At 55.3% G+C, this 23,481-nt stretch overlaps 7 protein-coding genes across 7 annotated transcripts; 3 read left to right on the forward strand and 4 right to left on the reverse strand.

Moving 5' to 3' along the window:
* Positions 1 to 3,281: 3,281 nt before the first annotated feature.
* Positions 3,282 to 4,597, reverse strand: CCMA1212_003373 (uncharacterized protein; the record flags this gene model as incomplete). Its single annotated transcript, XM_073700723.1, has 3 exons — positions 3,282 to 4,259; positions 4,342 to 4,510; positions 4,560 to 4,597. The coding sequence occupies 3 exons, from the start codon at positions 4,595 to 4,597 to the stop codon at positions 3,282 to 3,284; spliced, it is 1,185 nt and encodes a 394-aa protein (XP_073560848.1).
* Positions 4,598 to 5,155: 558 nt separating this feature from the next.
* Positions 5,156 to 7,774, forward strand: CCMA1212_003374 (Minichromosome loss protein 1; the record flags this gene model as incomplete). The annotated part of the gene is made up of 2 exons (XM_073700724.1): positions 5,156 to 7,021; positions 7,085 to 7,774. The coding sequence occupies 2 exons, from the start codon at positions 5,156 to 5,158 to the stop codon at positions 7,772 to 7,774; spliced, it is 2,556 nt and encodes an 851-aa protein (XP_073560847.1).
* A 5,372-nt stretch (positions 7,775 to 13,146) lies between these two features.
* CCMA1212_003375 (Transcription factor SFL1) lies at positions 13,147 to 15,240 on the forward strand (the record flags this gene model as incomplete). The annotated part of the gene is made up of 5 exons (XM_073700725.1): positions 13,147 to 13,550; positions 13,660 to 13,758; positions 13,821 to 13,858; positions 13,952 to 14,368; positions 14,441 to 15,240. 5 exons carry the CDS (start codon positions 13,147 to 13,149, stop codon positions 15,238 to 15,240), a joined length of 1,758 nt encoding a protein of 585 aa, XP_073560846.1.
* An 835-nt stretch (positions 15,241 to 16,075) lies between these two features.
* Positions 16,076 to 16,822, reverse strand: CCMA1212_003376 (uncharacterized protein; the record flags this gene model as incomplete). Its single annotated transcript, XM_073700726.1, has 1 exon — positions 16,076 to 16,822. One exon carries the CDS (start codon positions 16,820 to 16,822, stop codon positions 16,076 to 16,078), a length of 747 nt encoding a protein of 248 aa, XP_073560845.1.
* Positions 16,823 to 17,574: 752 nt separating this feature from the next.
* On the reverse strand, positions 17,575 to 18,924 carry CCMA1212_003377 (uncharacterized protein; the record flags this gene model as incomplete). Its single annotated transcript, XM_073700727.1, has 1 exon — positions 17,575 to 18,924. One exon carries the CDS (start codon positions 18,922 to 18,924, stop codon positions 17,575 to 17,577), a length of 1,350 nt encoding a protein of 449 aa, XP_073560844.1.
* An 825-nt stretch (positions 18,925 to 19,749) lies between these two features.
* On the reverse strand, positions 19,750 to 21,884 carry CCMA1212_003378 (Nucleoporin NDC1; the record flags this gene model as incomplete). The annotated part of the gene is made up of 3 exons (XM_073700728.1): positions 19,750 to 20,772; positions 20,841 to 21,670; positions 21,746 to 21,884. 3 exons carry the CDS (start codon positions 21,882 to 21,884, stop codon positions 19,750 to 19,752), a joined length of 1,992 nt encoding a protein of 663 aa, XP_073560843.1.
* A 558-nt stretch (positions 21,885 to 22,442) lies between these two features.
* On the forward strand, positions 22,443 to 23,300 carry CCMA1212_003379 (Syntaxin-22; the record flags this gene model as incomplete). The annotated part of the gene is made up of 2 exons (XM_073700729.1): positions 22,443 to 22,721; positions 22,785 to 23,300. The coding sequence occupies 2 exons, from the start codon at positions 22,443 to 22,445 to the stop codon at positions 23,298 to 23,300; spliced, it is 795 nt and encodes a 264-aa protein (XP_073560842.1).
* Between the last annotated feature and the right edge of the window lie 181 nt (positions 23,301 to 23,481).

Consider the following 23,481-nt stretch of genomic DNA (forward strand, 5'->3'; position numbering starts at 1 on the left):
CATCGCTCACAACATGCTGCGCTGGATTTCCAGATTCTCGGATTCGGCGATTCCCAACGTCAGACAGCGGTTCTATTCCAAATGGCAGCGGTCATCCTTGCACCTACCCGGACGCGGGGGAGACATTGTGCTTGCGCATGCCATATTCTTGGTTTTCAAACTCATGGAGAGAACCAAGACGCGAACTGTGGCACTAGTACGGTCTTTCGTACTACTCTTTCAGTTAACAGCTCGTCATACATCTGGATGCTCTAGGGTGGACTTTATCCGGTTAGGAGGGTAGTACATCCCGTGGCGACTGTCTGCTGAACTTCAGTTGTAGAACGACATCAAACGCCAATTCTCATGCTCAAACGTGATCTGCTTCCATCCCATCTACAGGAGGTCACACCTCTAACTCAACTTCGCCGAGCACTTCCCCTGAGGACGATCACAGCTGCACTACTCGAAGAGTACAACGACACCACCGAACCACGGAGTGTGGCTTGTTTCAACTTGCTCGCACCTCGTAAATGCTGGACGACCTGACCTAGGGCCTCGATGAAACCTGTTGTCTATAGACCGGAGCCACCAGATCGCCATGAACGCACAAAACGCCTGCACTCACCGTTACGCCGCTGCGTGCCAATCATGAACGCTCAGCCAACGAATTGCACGGGCAAGGCGTCGACCAACGCTCGAATCATCGGTTTGTTGTGTCCCGAACGGTACACCACTACCTACTTCAAGCTATCTCGACGATGTTCAAAGCAGCTTCCGGTGTCTCTTTGTTGTAAGGAATATCTCGCCACCATGTTCTGGTGGCTTAGTCTCGTTGTGGACGGACAACACAGGCGTGAAACGCCATCTCGGGCTCATTCCTATCACCACTACTTTCATGCTCCGACTTTGTCTTGCCACAGGGCCATTCCTGCAACGTCCGGGAGCTGAATGTCTTGAAAGGGATAAAGAAAACCTTCCGTGTAAGAGAATTGAGAACACATGCAGCTTTCAGAAGCAAAGGGGACTCGGCCACTTGCAGAGATACTTGACTGCATGATATTCCCCTCATGGTAGCATCGCCAGCTGCAAGCCAGGATGTTTATGAGGCAGTATCATGTCAGTTGAGGCTAATCCTGATAACATCACCACAACTTTCATGCTGACTTTGTGACGCTTCACTTGCATGTGGCAAACTCCAGCTTGATGGCTGAATGCCACATTGTACAAAGTACGTCTACTGGCATCCTCAGCTCATCAAGTTGCACAAGTTCGCAAGAGATGCTTTCCTGCATCGGCTTATTGGTCTGATATACTAACCGCCTACGGCGCTCATGGCCTCTATGTTTTGATCTTCTTGCCAGGTACCAAACCCTACAGTTACATGCTTGTGCAATTCGGATACGAAGTCCCGGAATTTGTCTCACGGGAGCGCTCAAAGCCCATGCGTTCGGGGACGGTCCGCGGCGATGCGGACACGGTTTTGGTGATTGTGGACGAACGAAGGGGGTCTGTGCTTCAAACACCAGTCCCAGGTCGTTTCTGGGAGATTTGCCTGGAAAAGGCCTGGTCAACCCTCTTTGTACCCAACAAGCACCTGACCTTGAGCCCAGATTACAAGTCTCGCTTGAACAATTTCCCTCGAGGCTCAAATGGATGCAATATGGGGGACGGGCCAAGAAAGAAAGCATCATACGGGCTTACCATATATGCAGGTGTTTCAGAACCTGTGGCACCTCCGTTTACTCGAAGGAGCCGACATTGATTTCAACGGCAGGCTGCGGCTGACAGCAATCTCTCTTTGTTGCCATTCTTGCATCCTGAGCCGAGTGCTTCGCAGATGAAGCCTTTCGCCTGGGTTGACCTGCAGCTAACCGGCCAACGGCAGATATCTTGGAGTCGCGTGCCCATACCCCTGAAGCTGCACAATGCCAGGATCTCCAAGGGACATACTACATGTACCGGACCGACGGCGAACAATATTATGTGGGAGCGCAATCAAGCAACAAATTTGCTATGCGCGGCCAATAGCTGAGAGCACCAACAAGAGTGATGGAGAACAGCTGCCAAGTGGTTGCCTATCATACGCGTGCGGGCACATTCGCACAACTGCTTCAGCAAGACGTTGTAGCGTGGGCATCATGCAGCTGATCCCCATCTACGACATATGGTCCGCCCGCAGAGCAAACATGATGTGCAGTCGAGACTGGTGCAAGCCTCGCGTGTTATGGACTTTATCTCACTACCGAAAGTTGGCCCCGAGATTACTCGCCATGATCCCACAAGCATGACGCTGTTGCCACAATGATTGGAATAGTAGCGGAGTGCTACCGGAGACTCAGAACGAACTCCAGCTATCCTTATCATACAGGGATGGAACTGGCTCTGGGACAGCGTCTTATCCATGGCAGCTCACCAATGCCAGACTCCTGGGGATCGGAAGCAGTGGGCGTGCCTCGATTCTTCCTAGATGCCTCTTCGCAGTTCCGAATGCCGCCGAGTCCCGGCCCTCTCTTCATCACACTGTTGCTCCCATTGCTATTGCTTCGCTGATATGTCTCCTGACTTGGCTCTTCACTTGGCCTAAGCATCGGATGATGAACGAATCGGGTTGAATGTGCCGTCGCATCGCTCCTTTTCCCAACCGGCATGTGTGACAAAGAAGATGAGGCGAGCGAAGTCAAGCTGTTGGGTTTGCGGCAAAGGAGGTTCCATGCACATACCAGGGCCTTACGTCCAAGTACATGTCGTGCGTCTTGTCTCACCGGCCCCATGCCCGCATGAGTGACAAACATACGAAGTTTACTGTGATTCGTAGTGAATGGCAATTTTATCTAACCGATCGCTCATGCAACCAGCATGATTCTTCCTTCTGAAAAGGGGGGTGGTCGAGGAACATTGCGACAAGGCATCATGTGTCGTGCATAGGAAGGCGTGTAGGAGTACGTGGAAATGGGCAACTCCCCGTTTGCTTGCCAGAGTGCCGCGGTTTGGCGACAGACGAGTCGGTGAGTATAGTTTACCGTAGGATCGTTTCATGCCAAATGCGGTGGAATGGATCTCAACAATCACGAACCTCCGTTTGCAGTACAGAGGTAGTATATTGAAGGATGAACAAAGCAGGCAGCCGTCGAGGGTGATTTCGGCGCCAACACACGCCTAGAGACAACCGCGGCCCCAACAGTTGACCCCTGGATCGGACACGTTCAATAGATGAGGCGCATCTAGAGTTGGGACAATTAGTATTCCGGGTGTTTGATTGTTGGTTGGCTGGCTGAGCTGGACTGGGCTGAATCACCCGATCAGTCTTCCATCAGCTCAGCTAGCTCCGCCTCCTCCTCTGCGGTCAACAGGCTGCCTCCCTCCGGTTGAACTTCCTCTTCCACCGGCTTCTTGGACTCTTCGATCTTCTTGACCACCTCGTCCAGCTCGCCCTTGTTCAGGGGCCAGGTACGAATAGTGCCGTCGATGCTCACACTGCAGACCTTGTCTGGCAGCCCTCGCGAGTTGCGCAGCAAGATCAGATCCGTCACCTCCTCATAGTGTCCTTCCAGCGTGCAATACAGCTTCCCCGAAGCCCGATCCCAGACCTTGACATTCTCGTCGCGGCCAGCAGTGACGACCCAGCTCTCCGTGGGAATCACGGCGCGGACGTAGTCGCCGTGCTCAAAGGCGTCGTCGGCGGCAAAGTTGCGCGAGCGAGACAGACACTTTGCGGTGCCGTCCGCGCTGGCGGTCCAGAGATCGCCGTCCTCGCCATCGACATCGAACACGAGCTTGTAGACGCTCGTGTCGTGCTCGGCAATGGTGAGTCTCTCCGCGTCGGGCCGGTCGTGGAAGGCCTCGGGCAGCTGCTCATAGCCGTCGAGCGTGATCTTCCACCGGCGGATGTGGGGGTCACTGCTGGCACTGGCGATGACGACGGCGTCGGGCGTGCTGAGGACGAGGTCGACGGCGATGTGCTGCACGGCGAGCATCGTCGTGGTCGGGTCCTGCAGGGTGTGCAGGCGTCTGCCGGACTCGATGTCCCAGACCAAGATCTTCTTGTCCGCGCCGCCGCTGATGAGGATCTCCTTGCCGGATATCCTGGCACAGAGGACGACCTTGACGAAGTCGGCGTGGCCGCTGAACTTGCGGCCGGGCTGGGCGGTTTCGACGTCCCAGGACCAAATGTCCTTGTCCCAGCAGCCGGCGAAGACGGTCTTGTTGGCGGTGCCGCCGACGGCGACGCATGTCACGGGGGCTCTGGGCCCTCGGTAGGTGGTCTTTATAGAGCCCGTCTATAAGAAACTTGAATGAGTATCCTCTTGAATTCGCGACGTAGATTTATGAGCTGTATGTGACGGCTGGTAAGCGACTTACCGTGAGATCTATGCGGCGGACGGAGCCTGCCGATTCCGCGATGAAGATGGCGGTTGAGGGCGAAAAGGGGTCTGGGACGGCAGCGAGGATCTTGGACTTCATGATGATGGGGTCGCCATTTTTGTTGCTGGACTTGAGAGCCTTGCGCTCTCTCTCAGCGTTGGAGGCACTGTGGTGCTTGTTAGTAGAGGCAACTGGATATGGATCTTGACACTCACTCTGTCTGAAAGAAGGCGTCTCTGTCTGAGGTTTCCATGGCGGATCGTTGTGAGATTGTGATTTGTAAGTTGAAAAGGAGAAAGGATGTATGTTGGGGATGATGATGGGATAAAAAGGGGTGAAGTAACGCAGGCTTATATGTGCTCCTGGTAGCCGGGAATGAGTCTAGGCTGCCGAATAACTACCAATAGTATCGTGATGTGATCAGCTCTTCTTCTTCTTCTTCTCGCCAAGAGGATATAGAACAGGCAAACACGCAGATTGATGGATATCTTAGGCTTCCATCAAAGTGTCGAATCCGATGGACCTCTACTCTGTACTAACAAACCCGACAGCAAAATGGCGGGGCTTCCACTGACAGGCCATTGGGCTGCTGCAAGTGCTGCCAAAATCAATCGCGGGGCCGCGCGACACCGCCCAGAGACGCCGGGGACTTTAATTGACAAACGCGCTCAGACGCGTCTCCCCTCCATCACAGGCAGATCCGAGTTTGAGGCTCTCTCCAACAGGTCGAATTGAGCTCTCCAACCCACCACCAGATGATCCTCATACTCTTAGCATCCCCCAAATCCTGACGAGAGCTTCATCTTGAGCAATGGACTCGACCGGCGCGCCTCGTCCTCGACCGAGGCCTGCACACACGCAGGGCACAACTCGATGCGCCTACACAAAGGACGGCAGCCGGCTGGTCACCGTCGGCTCCAACAACACGATCCGGCTCTACAAGACGGGCTCCGACGGCGAGCCGACAAACATTGACGACTGCCAGGAGCAAAACGTCGCCGTGGCCGCGGCCCAGGACTTCTTCGTCGTCGGCTCCGAGGACGGCACCGTCAGCCTCTACTCGCTGGCCACGGCCAACTTCGACCGCTTCCTCGTCCGGACGTCGCTCCCCGTGCGGGACGTGGCCCTTTCTGGCGACTCGCAGTGGTGCGCCGTGGCCAGCGACGAGCTGACTGTCAAGGTCGTGAACACGCAGGATATCAAGCAGCTGCGGCACCTCAACGAACATGGGCGGGCGGCTCGATCCGTCAGCCTGGACCCCCACGGCCGGATCGCCGCCTTGTCGTGCGTGGACGGCATCATATACATCTACTCGCTGACGGCGGAGCAGCCCGAGCTGATACACAAGGTGGACGGCGTGATTGGCGCGGGGGAGGCAGACTCAGAGGCCTCGGTCAAGGCTGTATGGCATCCGGACGGCCGGGCGTTCGCTGTTCCGACTCCGACGCGGGATATCCAGGTCATCTCCAAGAACGACTGGGAGAAGCAGCGCGCCTTTACCAACGGACACTCGGCCGACATCACCGCTCTCGCCTGGTCGCCCAACGGAGTCATGCTGGCCTCGGCCTGCAAGGGCGGCAAGGTGCTGATCTGGGAAACCAGCACGCAGAACGTCATCCAGCGCTACGAGTACTCCAACGTCATTGATCTGGCGTGGCACCCGTCCAAGAACATACTCTCTTTCACGACGACCGAGGGAGAGGTCTACATCTACCCCGATTTTCTCTCCGACCAGTTCTCTCCGATGCTGAAGCTGCCGGTACAGCCAGCCCCTTTCATTCACGATCCCCTGTTGGAGATATCGGCCAACAGGAGAGCCGCTGTTGCGAATGGCGCGAAGCGTGATATTCCTACACGTCCTCGCCGGGACTCGCTGGGCAGTCTTGACTCTTATCTGCAGGATGAAAACTATGCAGACGGCGACGACGATGGCTTCGTCGTGGACGACGACGGTGCTGGGTATACGGTTGGTCAGAAGAGGGGGTACGTGGGCGATGATGTTATTGGCGGTGGTGAATACGCCAACAAGCGGAGGCATCTCATGGAACCGCAGTATCATGAAGCCTTTCAGCCTGGTTCAACACCGTGGAGGGGGAATCGCAAGTATCTCTGCCTGAACCTCATCGGCTTCGTCTGGACGGTAGATCAAGACGGACATCACACCGTCACGGTTGAGTTTTATGATCACGAGTTCCAGCGCGACTTTCACTTCACGGATACCTTTCTGTACGACAAGGCATGTCTCAACGAGCGCGGCACCCTGTTTTCGTGTCCCCCAAAGGATGACCAGCCGGCGACCATCTTCTACCGACCCCACGAGACCTGGACGCAGCGGACCGACTGGCGAACACAGCTTCCCAAAGGGGAGGCTGTCACCGCCATGTCACTAAGCGAGTCCTTTGTGACGGTCGTGACGAGCGCCAACTATGTGCGCATCTTTACGCTGTTTGGGATTCCCTACCGGGTCTACCGCCCCAAGAGCGCGCCCATGGTTACCTGTGCGAGCTGGAGAGACTATGTCCTCACCATTGGTAACGGCCCCGTCACTGCCGGCGGCAACACGCGGCTTCTGTACACGATTGAGAACGTCAAGAGAGACGAGATTTGCCAGAATGAGGATACGGTGGCACTTCCTGAAGGCGCGACGTTAAAGAGCGCCTTCTTTTCTGACAATGGCGTATGTATTCAACCGCTACAATGGCATCTTGGAGGAACGTCGTTTCTAACAGCTTGCTATTAGGATCCCTGCATCTACGACTCGACAGGGACGTTGTTAACATTGCTACACTGGCGTCAGCCGTCGCGGGCCTCTTGGGTGCCCCTTCTGGACACCAAGCTTCTGCCCCGTCTCGCGTCCGGTCGAAAGAGCGAGACGTATTTCCCCATTGCCGTAGCAGAGAACAAGTTTCACTGCATCATCCTCAAAGGCGGCGACCAATATCCATACTTTCCCCGGCCTCTGCTGTCCGAGTTTGACTTTTCTATTCCGCTGCACTCGCTGCCGGAATCAAAGACGAAGAAGAACTCACGTGATGGAGAGGACGCGGTGATGGACGATGACGATGACGACGAGGAAGAGGAGGGCGCCGAAACGAAGAAGCTGGAGCAGCAGTTCATGCTCAAGGGCGTGCAGGCCGCCCAGCTCCGTGACCTCGTCGACGCCACTTCCGGGAGCCATGCCCAGCGGTCACTGTTATCACGGGTGGAGTTGGAGATTGACAAGACGCTCCTGCAGCTCCTGGCGGTAGAGTGCCGCGAGGGCGAGGAGAGGGGCATGCGCGCGCTGGAGATGGTGGAGCTGATGCGCGACCGCACCGGCCGGATGATGGAGGCGGCGTACAAGGTCGCGGAGCGGTACGGGCGGACGATTCTGGGGGAGAAGATTCGGGAGATTGGGGAGAGTAGGGTCAGTGGGGATGATGATTTTTGAGAATGGCGGGACGAGGCTATGTTGTGATATGTTGTCGTGCTTTCTATCGATGCGGCATGGTGAGGGTTTCTGGTCTCTCTTGTTTCGTCATGGATGCGGGTAAGGTTGATGGGATTTCACGACTGTAACTAAGTCTTGTGGATTATAGGAAAAGGTGTTTCAGTCCCTCTGTGTGGGAATAGCACCGGGGTGAAGGACTTGGACATGTCTTGCTCATATATGTAGAATGGTAGTCTCCCACTTGATGGGTTGGGGATTGTTGCATAAACTTGATACCAAGCAACAGGACCAACTACCAACTTGGATGTGATATGAAAAAGTCCCTCAAGTCGTCTCTAGTTTATAGAACTCTTCCTGGTGTCATTGAACTGGGTGTCTGGAAATCCTACTCATGGAATACCTTACCCGGTACGATTATAATTTATCTTGATGTTCCTCGACCGTCGAGGATACACATACCCTGATATCTCGAAGACAGGGTGAGTCCCGATCAGATAGATAGCTGTCAGACGGATGTGATAGCCTTATGGAAGACTTTGTTCCTACTAGACCAAAACATCATTTCTCAGCCTCGATTTCACGAAACGTGTGCCTTGTTCATGCATGGCTTACACCACTCACAGCTAGATGTACTCTTGGCCCAGATCCCCTATACAGTCACGCAGAAGCTGAACTGACTATCTGTATGCCATCTTGGAATGCTGTTTTGCGGTAAACTTTTCACAAGGTTCGGGGAGATAAGGAGGCTCTGCCGTGGGTTTGCACGTCATGAGTAAGACTACGAGTGAGATGGAAGACGAAGTGCGTTTGAAGATGGAAGCTGTAATAGCTTTGACTGGATTCTCTCTCTCCTCTCTTTTCTCTTTTTTTACACATATATCGGTAACCGGCTGTCGGCTGAACGAAGCAGGGTCAGTACCTTATGGTTAGGTGCCTTTACTACTAAGTAGGTATGCAGTAGGCAAGACAAGGCAACCAACCGCATTCACTTATATCGCAAGTCCACGGGACAGAGCTGAAATGACCGCCGCAATCCACACTGGCTAACAGAAAGGTAATTATCGCCCTAAAAAGTAGACGACTGAATTAGGATCCTAGATCTTTTCAGTTGTGGCTACTGATAGTTGGCGGCATCATGCATGTGGGTGGTTTCACGACAGAGAGTGTCCCCGTCCCGACTGAGAAATGAGAAGTTGTTCTGCCTACACCAACCAACTCCGCAATTCAGAGCCATTTTTTCCATTTAATTTCTTGTTTTCTTTTCCATTCTCTGACTTTCATCAAGGCAAGGTGTTTGGGACGGTGGAGGAGCGGGGGACTGCACGATTGATGTTTGTTGAGATGCGTGTTGTCCGTGTCTTTGGACAAGTTTGTGTCTTTTGGGCAAGTTTGTGTCTTTTGGGTGGTGGGTGTTGGTAGTTGACATGGAACAGTCGGACACCACCAACTTCTGATATGCGGCCGGGTGGGTTCTAGTCTCTGTACTTCTTTCTTCGTCTCACCTCTTTCATCTCGTCTTGTCTCTTTGAAGAGTATTTCAAATACTCGAGGCACGTCTCCTCTGCGAAGGGGGGGNAAAGTCTTTAGAAGAGAAAGGCAGAAGAAGAAAGGAATGGTATAGTTGAGAAACAGAAGTAAAGGGGGTGCGTTGAAGCAAAGAAGGGACTTGGGAAAAAAAAAGGAAAAGAAAAAAAAAAAGAAAAAAAAAGAAAAAAGGAATTAAGAAAAAAAAAAAAAAAAAAAAAAAAAAAAAAAAAAAAAAAAGCTGCCAGGGTCCAGATGCCGCGCGCCGATTTGGCGGCAATACAAGTTATTCCATAATCTTTGGCCAGCATCCCGAGATTGGCAGCTGTTGTTAGCGCCCGCAGTAGTTTCTACGAGGAGTTGCTCTTTCAATCCCGCTCTTTCACGGAAACGAAACTCAGGTCTTCTTCTGCATGTCTTTCGTAGGCATCGAACATGCAGGAATTTTGTGCAAAGAAGCAGAAAAAGGAATTGGGCGTCTTGCAGGGACGGGGGCGTTCTGGGGTTAGCTCTTCCAGAGTCGGGATCGTGGGGTCGAAGCTACCGGTGATTGCAGGGAAACTCTAGGGAACATACCAAGCTCTTCTTGGGACGCCTCATGGATAGGGTATGAGCATGAGAGTCCGTGCTTCGTGCTTCGTCCATGATGCCGCCTACCAACTGATTGGCGGAAAGGGGCATATGCTCGTACGGACATGTTGGCCCATCTCGCTACCCCCGTATCGAGGCTTGCAAGCTGCAACAAGAGGTAGCATTGCCTCCTTTCTCGACGAAACCAGACGGGACGGAACTCTTCCCCTTCCGCACTCGCATCCCTGCCGGATCGGTGAGAGTCGTACGGACATTAATCGTACGAATATGCACGCACGGGCGGGACATGCGGCCAGCAAATGAACCAATTCGTCCTGTGAGGTGCCACGGGTTCGATGCTCGGCTTATTACTATGCAACTTGGACCCAGTTCGATAGGGGGGCTTGGGGGGGAAGATTTGCAGAGCCAGAGAGCAACGTGGGGAATGGACTCGACTTTACTGTACAGGCAGTTTTCGGCGACACATATTGATCCGTACCTTGTGCAGATCAACAGTGCTGAGGCACCGGGAAGCAACTTTTGGGGCAGTTCTCATGACCAGTTAGGCAATTGGAAGTAGATGGTAAAACAGGGTTGTGCTCCCATGGCGGGTATCAAGGGCTGTATAGGCAGTTGATCTTCGCACTTGAATCATCACCTTCATCTTGGCCATGATAGCCTTGTGCATCACGGAGGAACACTTTGAACCGACGTGGTAGAACTTGGATGTCCGGGCTGGCCTCGTGTAGCCCAAAACAGCTTGGACCTGTTCGACCCGGGAGCATGGGGAAGCAAGGAATAGGAAAGAAAAAAGCACAGACGCAGAGAAAGGGTCAGGAATGGAACTCTCCTTTCCTCCGTATCTCCTGATTGAGAAAGATGGGGGATGGGGATGAGACGCCGCCGACGTAAGACTGGGAGCTACCAAAGGCAGGTTAGCACGGACGAGCTGGATAAGGGTCATGTTTGCCTTTTGTCATGTGAAAGTCGAGCTGCCGGTGATGCAACTTCTCATGATGCAGACGGACAAGTACTGTGAATGGTTCATGAGAAACCATTGTAAGTTTTCGAGCATCGAAACAAAGGGGATGATCTTGCCTTGCTTTCCATCTGATGCTGCTTCCGTCGTTCACTCCATGTTCTAGCCTCACATCCTCTGCGTAACCATACTAGAGGCCTGTCAGCAAGCCACCAATAAAAGCCTTTGTTTGCGGGGGGCTTTATCTCACCTCTCAGGTAAGATCGATCTGAAGGTACCTCGTGATGTGCTCAGGCCTGATGGGCTGGCTTTGTTTGGGCTGATGAAGAGGAGGCATGTGGTTGGCGCTTTGTGGTGATATCTCGAATGTTCCGCATTCACGCTTGCTACTGCATCATTCGTCTTGGTGGGTGTCCAATCGACGTGGTCGCCAACCGGGAGCCTCATTGTGTCCATCAAGGCCGTCGAAGGCATCTGTGTAGTGATTGGACGAATTGAAACCTCATGTTGGCCTTGCTTTGATCCATCAACCTCCCTACACCAGCCCTGCTCTTTGTCAAGCCTCTCCTCTCTTTGTCGTGCTACAGCAGTATTACGTACAAGGCGCTCTCCATATTACCCAAGTGCTATCTCGAGAGCTTGCCAAAGGCCTTTGACAGCTTCAGCGCCCGATGCTCTAATCAGTAAGCTGAAGCGTGCTCTTGTTGACATCAAGGTGATCAAGTTCTGCCCTGATACGAGCGGATCGGGAACCGGGTCATCAGCCTGTCACTGATACGCGTACCAGCGCCTTCACCACCACACGGAGCTTCTTCCCAGCCACGAGTTCCCAGTACTTGTATCGCCTGCGCTGCTGCTCTCCCAGCCCATGATCTTGTCCAAGTATCCAGAACAAGGCGTACAAAACAGCTGCCGAGAGCTCCATTCGGTCCACCGCAGCTCGCCGCCCAGAGGAAAGCCACCAGCAACACGAGCACACAGACACCACGCGGTACCCGGTACCTGTTGCCCGCTACCGCTCTCAACCGACCTCGCCGCCCGCGCGAGGTACACCGAGGTCTCTGTCAGGCGCACCCTGATACTGCCCCAGCCCAGACACCTACTACTAGGTACCTAGTAAGTAAGGTACGAGGTACTGCCGGGGTACCAGCGCACCCTCACCCCACGGCGGATTAGCTAATGCACCGGGCAAGTACTGCATACCGATTGAGCACCTCCCATCTCGCCGCCCGCCATTTGCAGCTCGTTGCAGGCGATCCCACCTCTGTAAACGACTTTGTTGCACCGTCCTCGCCGAGGCTCGTTCGACCGTACGCGAGCTCTGCGCTTCTTGTTTCGAGCTGTGCATCGTCGTTGTCGTCGATTCTGTATCGAGTCATCTCACCGTCTTGCGTCTTTTCCGCCTGGCGGTTCTGCCGTGCGTTCGAGCGTCACCGCCTCGCCTCGCCTCGCCTCGCCTGAAGCTCTGCCATCGTCGAGCTGCTGTTAGTGGCCTCTCTGACGCTACTCGACCACCTCCACTCCTACTATCTTTCTTCTACAGCACCACTACTACTACTCGCAGCATCGTGCATAGTAGCAGCCCAGGTATTACAGCTAATATCTACCACCTACATCCACCACTCGCACACCACTCGCACTACTCGCGCTCCCGCGCAATCGCACAGCGTGTCTCCGTGTGCGCCCGGAGCCTCTGGCATCGACAGCTGCCGCTTCTAGAAGCCCCAGCGCCCAACAGTTCCAGGGGGGGGCCGACTCCCACCGCGAGGCTGATATCGCCGCCTGCTGCGTCTGTGTGCCGGTCTGCGCCTGTGCCTGTGCCTGTGCCGGTGTGGACGTGAGCGGCCAAGGCAAGGCCCCCAGAGAATTATCCAGAACTTTGTCATCTTCTCGCTGCTTCGACTCCACCCAAGCTGCGACGACACGACACGACACGCAAGTCCGTCCCGGTCTGTCCTGCCAAACCTCGGAGCTGCTTCCCGCAGACATGAGGTGAAAGGTGAGTGTCCACGGAGCTCCTCTGAGCTAAGGCAGCCCGCCAGCCAATGCCGGTTGTCGCAGCTCCGAGCTCTTCTTTGCGCCTCCTCGCCCGCTGCCCGCTGCCCTGCCCTTTATCCTCCGCCCTCTGCCCTCTGCCCTCTGCTGCTTTGCCCGCTTGACGCCTGTCTCCTCCTCGCATCCCGCCTCGTCGACCGCCGCTCTCAGAGCCTCAACCCTCGCCGTCGTCCCCCACCCCCCCCTCTCGCTCCCCCCCATTCGCGCTCGACAAAGCTCCCCCCTTCGTCGCTGGCTGACCGCAATGGGGACAGTCCAGATGGCCCACAGGACTGAGACCTCTCAGAAACCGATCCCGGCAATCGATAGACTTCAAGACTCGACCGGCTCCCGAATCGTCCCCGTTTCCATCTCCGTCTCCGCGCCGCCGCCTACCATCAGCATGTCTCCACCGAGTCCCGTCGACCACCCGATGGAGGGCACGTCGCCAGAGGACAACTCGCCCACTGGCCACGGCCACGGCTCCGGCTCCGACCCTGAAGCCGGGTCCAATGGCAAGCCGCCCGTCTCCCGGGCAGGCAACGCATCGCCGCAGGAGCACGGCGCCCTCACGAGCTCAAGCAACATGCCCGCCCCTCCTCCCGCCGCCGCGGCTGCTGTTCACCAGCCCAAGATCGTCCAGACTGCCTTCATCCATAAGCTATACAAGTGAGGACCCCGAGCCCCTCAATCCCCCCCCCCTTTTCCCCCACTGCCTCCTTGACTTGGCGGAGGAGTGTTCCTGGAAGAAAGCGACAGCTGCTGATGGCGCAAATAGCATGCTGGAGGACACCAGTATACAGCATCTCATATCGTGGTCATCGTCCGCCGAAAGCTTCGTCATGTCGCCCTCTGCCGACTTCTCCAAGGTATTATCGTAAGCAGCGTCCCGACAATCCTTGCCGGTTCCTGGCCAATTCGCTCACCCTCGCCCACCAGACAATACTTTAAGCACACCAACATATCGTCTTTTGTGCGTCAGCTCAATATGTATGGGTTTCATAAAGGTACCTCGTGCTCCCGCTTGTGCCTCGAATCGTCGAATCCCGAATAGCTCACCATAGGTCCAGAACGAGACGTGTTTCATACCGGTAACCCCGAAACGACGCTCTGGGAATTCAAGCACGGCAACGGCAATTTCAAGCGCGGCGACCTTGTCGGCCTTCGAGAAATCAAGCGCCGCGCCAGCCGACACGCGCTCGTCAACCGGGAAAACACGTTCCCAAAGACCTCTACATCTCAGCCTGGCACGCCTATCGAGCCCGTTCAGGTCCCGCCGGATAGCATCGAAGCTAGAATAGCCAACCTGGAGCACTCCTTGTACGATACGGCTGCGAGACTGCAGAGGAGCGAGGAAACGGCCCACTACATGCATGTCAAGAACCAGGCCATCATGGAGACACTCAACCGCTTGCTCTTCTTCAACCAAGAGTTGTCCAAGGGGATGCTGTCGCTTGTACCTCCGGACAATCCTGTGCATCGAGATGGTTTGTCACACGAAACAATCAGGAAGAAACGATATTCATGGAAGACGATGAAACTAACAATGAGGGCTTAAGTCATGACACTCCAGGGCGAAATGGTGAGGCAGGCAGAAATGCTGCGCTCACTCGACGAGCCGCACGAGCCTGTATATTCCGCCAGGCAACAGTTCTTCGGCACCGTTGACAACGCCCCCGTGTCTCCGAGGCAGCTTCCTCAGGATGACAACAGGCGAGTCACGCTCAACGTTCCGCAGGGCCGGAGCCAGCCGCCGTACCGACCGGCCGTCCCCTCGAACCTGTCCGTCGGCACGCGACGACCCTACGGATCCATCAGCGGCGGTGCTGGGTCTTCGCCTCTGCGCAATGCCGCGCCGGCGCCTCCCGCCGGACCACATCCCCTTTCCAACGTCGAGACGGTCCCCAGCAACCTGGCCAGACGCCATACCGCCGCAGACATTCGCGCTCACGGATGGCAGCCGAACGCACCGCCTTACCCCCCCGGAGCCGTGCCGCCGCCCGTATGGCCTCAATCTCCCAATCGGCCTGAGGATCAGAGGATAAGAGACTCTCTCTCTTCATTTTCCCTGCAGGCTCCATCGGCTCATGGACATCCGCACTCGCGGCCGGCGACGCCACCCCACGCCCCCTTTTCAAACGGCGCGAGCGCTGGGTCGGATACCTTTGGCAGCTGGTCGTGGGGCGCGGCATCGAGCCGCGAGAGCAAGACGATTGGCGCCCTGAAGGAGTCATCAGCGCCTCCCACCAGGAGGGGAAGCATGGCCCACATCCTCAACCCCAGCGATACCGCCGAGCGATCAGACGAAGACGAAGACCCCCGGGGCGACGACGACAGGAAGCGAAAACGAAGACAGTGATGCGACGCCGTGTAGCGTTTGGATGGAAGAGGAGGAACGGAATCATGACCATGGCGCATGATTTTGTTAGTTACGACAAGGGGTCATCTTTCCGAGGCTGGCGTTTTACGAAATATGGCTATTTCGCACTGGTTCCTGGATGTCTTCAGATATCTATCTGTTGCTTGTTCATTCCTTCCGTCGCATCTTCGTCTCAACTTTCGGCATTTCAAATTGGATATTTTGGCGCGGCAGTATCACGGCCTAATGTCTTTAAGCCAGGCTCAAAGATGACGGCCTCCCGAGAACACATTCGCGTTTACGTCTCCATTGTATATTAGCACATATTCCTGGACCGCATCCCGGCCATATGCTTGGCACCACACATCCCTCAACAGATGCGAACAAAAGTTGCTGTATCATTGAATCGCCGATTCGGGCTGGGAAGACTACTGTTATGGCAAGGGGAGGGCTGTCATGGAAGAAGGCGAACTGCTTCTGTGTGATATGGACATGGAAGCCGACAGGGAGTCATTGGACATTGATGTGGATCGCGAAGAGATGAGCCCAAATGAGATGCTTCGAAGGATGTCGGTCCTGTGGTTTTCGAGGGGATCGAAAGAAGTCAGTTGGGCTCTGGAGTATATATAGGACGACCTCTCTGATGAGAATCTGCTGTGGTACAAATTACTGCTATAGGATGATGCCTGATATCCGGCATCTGGGGACGCTTCATTGGTAGTTTTGTAAGGCTGAACATGGTCTACACCGAAACGTCGACCCTGTGCGAGTGCGTGTTCCGGAGATTGTGTGATTTTTTTTTTTTTCGTTTTTTTTTTTTTCCATTTGTTTTCTTCTACTTTTGCTCTCGCTTCTGCCTTTGCTTTTCCTTTTCTCGCTGCCTCTTCCTCTTCTTCTTGTTTCTTTTCGCTTCGTCGGCTGCATTGTCACTCACCGCTGCCTTCTCCTTGACCGGAGCAGCATCGTCGCCATTGTCGTGAACGCTTTTCCCCTCCTCCTCCTCCTCCTCCTCCTCGTCACGTCTTCCCTCTTCTCCCTTTCCCCCCTCCCCTTCTTCTGCATGCCGCTCTCCCGCTCCATCCACTTTCCCATTCTCACCCTCTCCCTCATTACTTTGCTCCTCAGCCTCCTCCCTCATCGACCTCTTCCTCTTCCTCTTCCCAAGCGCACTCCTCCCCTCCTCTTCATCGCTCTCGCTCTCAGCACCACCCCTGCCCTTCATCACCCCCCCGCCATTCTTCCCATTCTTGTAGTTCTTGCCGAGAAGCTTCCTCCGCAGCGTCTGATCTTGGGTGGAGGCAGCGGCGTCGTTTCTTTCGGGGACGTAGCCTACGCCTTGGTTGGGTCGGGGCCCGGAGAAGAGCTGTTCGATGGCGTCTGCGTTTGGGGCGTGTTTTCTTGACGATGTTGATGGGGAGGTGGAAGAGGCGGAAGAGGTGAGAGGCGTGGGGTTGAGGGTTTTGAGGAGGGCCGTGCGGCGGGAGAGGAGGAGGGAGATTTCGTTTGCGATGGAGGCGCGGTTGGGGGCGAGGGGGAGGGGGGATGATTTGGAGGAGGAGGAGGATGATGATGGCGGCGGCATTGTTTGGCGTTTTTTTGATTTGGGTGAATTGACTTGAATGGATGGGAATTGATGCGGTTGTTGTTGTTGTTGTTGTTTGATGGGTGGTGAGGATGAATGAGAGAGGAGAGTACAGAGGTTGGGTTTGTTGAGATGTGCCGAGGTCGGTGATGATTTGTGGCTTTGATTGCTGTGAAGTGGTCGCGAGTTTGTCGTTATGCATGCATTGTTAATGCCTCCTTATAATGTTGAAGATTATATTTCAGGTAGAGGGGCGCGAGCGTTGGAGGATGTTGTAGATTGCGATAATGTCGGACAGATGGGTCAAGGTGGATGAAATATTAAGACTGGAAAAAGATGCAAAGAAGGAAAAAAAAAAAAAAAAGAGTTGTAGCGTCACTTCTACATGTCAGCGCCTGGAGCTATGGTGGGGCCTTGTGCATATCGCGTCGAGGCAGCTTCATTGCAACGTTGGAAGCTCGTTGAGAAAGCCATCTGCATGCTTCAAGCACAAGTTTCTGGCACAGATTGCATTTTCAAGAGAAAAGAGATGTGATACTCAAGACGGCAATGAGCCATATCATGATCTATCATAAGCCGCCTGAATTAAAAATTACTTGAGGCCTTTTCTTTTTTTTTTTTTCAACGCCTCAAACTCCCTTTGGCCCCGAAGCCTCCATACAAATTACAAAGTTCTATGCTATTCAGTACGCCCAACCACCCTTCCATGACTCATGACATCCCTTGCCCGACCAGCCTCGACTGTTCAACACCTAGTACCTCGTCGCCGTCGAATCCGTCAAGGAAAGAATATACGGCAAGTCGCCACCATCTCCATCATCAGCCAGTCGGATGACGGACCCGGAGCCATCCGACGACTTGGACCGCGCGCTGTCGGCAGACGAGCGCTGGCTGGACGTGTACGTGCGCCGCAGCTGCGCGAGCCCGCTGCCGTTGCTGGCGTTGCGGGACGCCATCCCCATGTTCCTCCTGCTGCCGGGCGTGTCTGGCGCCGTCCGGTACGTGAGGGCGCGGTTTCTGGTCCGTCTCTGGGCGGAGCGCTGAGTGCTTGCGGTGGATGGCCTGCTTGCAGTCGACGGCCGGGAGATGGTTCGTGGGGTGGATGGAATCGTTTCCGCCGGAGCATCGTTGTCAATGTCGCTTTCGACCGACTCTCTTCTTTCGATCCTGTCCCCTTCGTATTCGTCTTCTACTTCGTCTTCGTACAGATGATCCAAGACTGCAGGATCTAAAGGCTGTATCGATCGCAGGATTTCCGCAAACAGATTCAGCAGCTCGCGGAATTCAGCATTGCAGATGGGCTTCGTCGAGAAACGAGCCGCCTCGTATCTCGTCAGGAAGTCGGCCGCCGTTTCGTCCATGACAGCAACGCCCAAGCTAGCTAGATGTCCAATGTAGTCTCGAAGGCTCATGCTGGGAAGTCGCTGCAGCAGCTCCGCAGCCTCGGGATCGAGCATCGGGGGGTCGGACTGAGACGTCGGATCCGGCGGCGCAAGACGCAGCGCTTGCGCCTCGATGAGGTTCGGCATCTCCGAAACGACGTTGCTGTACTGCAGGTTGGCGAGATCCGGCGAGTTGGGAGACGCCCAGCCGCAGTGCTCGATGACGCCCCAGGCGGGGCGATGCGGCGGCATGGGAACCGGCTCGTCGCGGTCCAGCGCCTGCTCGTTCCACGCCTCCAGCTTCGCCCGCGTCCGCGCCTCGTCCTCGAAGTCGTCGTCGTGCACGTCGTCGCCCATCATCTCCTCGTCGACCCGCGGCCGCGCCGCATACGCAATGGCCGCGCTCCTGCTCAGCCCGGCGGCAATCATCTTATGGATCGCCTCTTTCACATCGCCCTTATCGATGGGAATCCAGGGCTTTGGGATCGAAGCCAGCACCGTCCGGTTCACGTACAGCCGCACGATGTAGACAAAGGCGACAACCAGGGTGGTGACGACGTAGCCCGACGCAATGATCCAGATGTTGTACCACTGCCTGTTGACGACGGACCGCTGGATGGCATCGCCGGGAGTGATGAGCAGCAGCCCGCATAGCACCACGTAGAGAAAGAGGTAGATGGATCGGTAGAGGAACCGCAAAAAGACCTTGTGGTGCGCCATGGCAGTCGTTCACGCGCGCGCGACGCCCCCCAGGCGCTGGATCTCAACTGATTCGTCGCCGCCCTGCTGATTCGGATAAGGGTATTGATCGCGGTCGCATGGCTATTGCTGGAGAAGACGCATCCGAAACGCTGCCGTAAGTGCTGCTGAGGAGAAAGGGGGGGGAAAAAGCGATATCGTCAATGTGAAATGGTGAGAGAGAAGGGAAGAGGAAAGGAAGAGAAAGTTGGAATCAGGAGCGAGATTGCGTGGGCCTTGCTTGGTACAGAGCCTTGGAAGCGAGTTCCATAGCACGAGGCACCGCTGAGCTCTAGCAGGGTCACAGGGGGCCTACAGGGGGGTTGCAGGCATGGGTCTCGCTAGGAGGTGCGCGCTACCAGGAGGTAGGTTAGTACCTACCTAGAAGGGTACCATCTTGAAGGGGCTGAATGCGCGATGATGTACAGCTACTCCGCGAGCAGGCCGTTAGCGCATGCGATGCAAGGTACGCGGGACCTGCGCCGCTAATCACGGGTACCTCCGGATTGTTGGTGGACTGCTCGCTTCAAGTCGTGGCTGAGACCCGGAAGGCCTTCAACGTTGCTTCAAAATTACAGGCATCCATCCGCGAGCAATGCAGCTGTATGTACGGCATAGATATATCCTACTCATTTCATTGCTCTTTCCCCTCGTTATTCTCGGCTTATGACAGTGAACCCTCAAACTCCGGTATCGTCTCGTGCGATATGCAACATTCGTGACTCCCCCAGAAAAAAATTCCTCTTGGTATAAGTACATTTTGCTCTCCCTACTTGTCTCCGTCTCACAGAACCCATGAGACTTCCTCTACCGAACCTGCTCCATCTCAGGCAGTCTGAAGCCCCTCCGGGCTGGTTTTGCCAGTCCCCAGTCTTCGATTGTTCTCGTGTCGACGGTGGCTTCTTTCTCGCCCGGTAACAAGAACCTCGCCCTCGGCTTCTCAACTTCTGGTTTCCCATAGGCCTTCGCAATCCGCAAGTCCGTGCGCGTAAGCCTCAGGTCGGTGCTGTAGGGCTCAAACTTGGAAACGACCTGCTCCAGTCCTGTTTTCAATGCCACCAGCAGCTCGCCCACCTCGGGACAGTCCTTTGTTCCCTTGATGTCGGTCCAATGAAGAGGAAACTGTTCCTTCAGAGCCTCCACCTTCTTGATGATGGATGTCAGAGTCCGGATGATGGTGGGCACATCTCGGTGAACGTTGCCATACGAATCTTCTGCCAAGCTGTTAACTGCTAATTGGCAGAGTGCGGTGGCCGCGTTCGCGTATAGCGTCGGCTCGGCATAGGGGCTTCCCAGGACCGCGGCGGCGAATTGCGTGCGGAAGTCTTGTCGGATCAGGCCGCCAATCCACCCAATCGACAGCAGGCTGGTGGCAAACTGTTGGGCTTGGTCCTTCAGATGGTCTGGAGAGACTGCCTCTTGCTGTTCCCTGCTCAGCACCCGGTCTTTTGCGCTCTGCCAGGTTCTGCGAGCAATGGGGCTGAGCTCTGAAGCGGGTGTTGAGCCGGGGTTCCGGGCGAGCCTCTCGAGAGCCTTTTCGATGCCGGCCTGCAGGGGAGTCTGTCTGGATTGGCTCGTGAAGATGGGATCTTCTCTCAGGGGAACCGACCAGCGATGCGTTTCTTCCATTGGTTTGGGTTCAGGAGCCTCGTGCGCCGCCGGTTGTCCATAGGCATCGACATTGCTCTCGATGCTCTGGAGAGCCTCCATGCAGATTGTGTAGATCTGGGACCACATGGGTCCGCCCTGACGGTCAATGTCGTTGAAGATACTTTGCCTTCGGACGGAATCATTTTGCGCAATGAGGGCCAGCTCCCACATGGCGAAGGCCTGTTGCGATTTTCTCCGTTAGCAATCACGAGGATTTACAATTTCCTTCTGTGTTTGTTGATGCTCACCTTGATGGAGAGCTTCTTGCTCTTCAAGCCGTTCAACAGACTCCCGTTGGGGTCTTTCGACTCAGACGTCAAGGGACTGCCGTTCTTCAGCGGCTTCTTAACCATGAAGAGCGAGAAAGCCCTGTTGCCTGCTGTCCACAAGAATCCAACGCCAGCTCCTGCTATGACACAACGCGCCAAAAGGTGGATGTCCGTAGGCCACGACGACGGAAGCATGTTGGTCCGGGGCATGTTGTAGAACGGGCGCAGGAACGTCAAAGCCCATGACCAGGCAAACGATCTCAAGAAGAAAAAGTATAAGACGATCGCCCCCGGTATAGCTACGAGGGATATCTTGAAGGATTCGGCCAGAGCCATAGGAAGCTCTTCCAGCACGGCTTGGAGGGATCCCGACACGATCCCCGTGCTCTTCTGCTCCCTTGCAGGCTTCCTCTCCAGCGCACCGAGATCAAGACGGTCCACATCGTGTCTGTAATGCTCCACGGTCTGAATCAGGGCGTACGTGAACATGTAACAGGCGAAAAAGACGGGCCGCTCGTTCAGTCGGGCGCGATCGCCGCTATAGTAGTTGATCCAGTGGAGGTTCGCGTCCTCATCTCTCGTTCCAAGATAGATGGCGCAGTAGAGCAGGCTCGAAACGCTGTACCAGAGCGCCGTCTCGTACGTCCGGGCGCTGAGCAGCAAAGAAGCAAGCGTATAGAGGCCCGAGCCCGTCGTCTTGATGCCCACGTGATAACTTGCAATTCGAAGAATGAGAATGGTGAGGCCGCACGAGAAGAGCAGCAGCGCCCGAAAGCCCGCGGGGCCTAGCGGAAACCAAGACCAGAAATCTGCAGCGTTTGAAAGCGTATGGCGTTAGATCAAGATGGCAAGATGGTGGGGAGGAGACTCAATGGGTTCCTTACAGGACTCCCAGCTGCTCAGCAGGATCGATTCGAGATACGACACGGCCAACAACAGGCCGGCCGTGGAGGAGAAGCGTCGGTGCAGAGCAGGCTGCAGAGTGTCCTTATAGGGAGCTCTCCGCGTCGGTGTGCCCGCCATCGTCGCGGCGCATTCCCTCTGAGCGATGGAGCCTCGGGTCGGGGAGAAGGCGCTGCCAGCAGGAGAGGATATCGGACGGGATTTGCGTGGACAAACCGCTGCACGAAGGTATCACGAATACGGAGTAAATAAAAAGAAAAATCGCCGGCTCAGCAACCAGAGCTTGGAGCCGAGCTGCCTAGGACGCGCCAGGCTAGAGGCTATCGACAGCCATCACGTGGCGATAAGCAGAAGGTGGAATGGCAGGCGGCGGCTCTGATTGGCGCGCCGGACCCAGAGTGACTTGCATGGCGTAATAACTGTGCCGTCGCAAGAGCGTTACGTAGAGCCCCATCTGCTTCCATCAGGCGGGTTTCATTCATCCTCCGTCTTCCCATCCCGAGATACCGCCTTGACTCGCCGTCTTTGTTTGCTCGCAAGCGCTAGACTCGCATCGCACCTCTTTTGCTCTCTTCTTTCGGTGGCGCATATCATACAGGAATTACCAGACGCAGTGACGCATTTCCCCCTAATCGTGCTCCCGTTCCTCTACTATCCGCCCTTCGATTCGCAGCGACCATGGCGTACGACCGACTGTCCAGCCTCGAGGCCGGCCAGAGCGGCGGCCGCTACACCGACGACCCTGCGTTCCAGGACCTTCAATACGAGCTGAAAAACAAACTGCAGACTCTCCTGAGCAACAACCGCAAGCTTTCCAACGATGTCAACGTCCTGGGGACCAAGAAAGACACTCCCCGCTTGCGGGAGCGGGTGCACAACACAATGGAAAAGTCCCGGGAGATCTGCAAGGATATCGGCGACGGCGTGAAGAAGCTGCAGACATGGGATGACCTTACTGTACGTCTTCGCTTCACCTTGTGCCCTGTGCGAAACTGAACGTGAGCTGACTCATGTCGCTAGAAACAACAAAAGTACGAACAGACAAAAGTTTCGAGCGATTTTCAGACGGCCCTGCAAGAGTTCCAGGGTCTGCAGAGGAAGGCTCTGGAGAAAGAACGCGCATCCATCACGGCGGCCCGCGAAGCGCAGGCATCAGAAATCACTGGCGCTGGGGGCGAGGAACAGCTACAACTGCAACAGCAGCAGCAGCTGTCGCAACTGGCCCCGCAGGACGAGGTTGATTTCCAGGAAGCCTTGATCATCGAGCGGGAAGAGGAAATCCGAAACATCGAGCAGGGTGTCGGCGACCTGAACGTGCTGTTCAAGCAAGTGGCGCAGATTGTTACCGAACAAGGCCAGCAGCTCATCACCATTTCCGATACCGTGGAGAATATCCACGAAAGCACCCGCGGCGCCGACGTAGAGACCCGTCAAGCAGCGCGGTACCAAAAGGCAGCTCGCAACAAGGGCTGCTGCTTGCTGCTGATTTTAGCCGTCATTTTGACGATTGTCCTTTTGGCGATTTTCGTTGGCTGAGTTTGAACTGCGCAAACGATACACCGGGCTAATGAGTGCTTTTCTTCTGCGATTGATTGCAACCGGAGTTCCTCTTTTGTCTGTCCCTGGCAACTTTATAGCTGAGTTTCGGTTTCTTTATACAGTGCCCCGACCACGCTGTCGAAGATGTATATAGGTAGGATTCGGGTCACCTGGGCAT

Source organism: Trichoderma ghanense (assembly GCF_004382785.1).
Source record: "Trichoderma ghanense strain CCMA-1212 chromosome Unknown scaffold_3, whole genome shotgun sequence".
Lineage (NCBI taxonomy): Eukaryota > Fungi > Ascomycota > Sordariomycetes > Hypocreales > Hypocreaceae > Trichoderma > Trichoderma ghanense.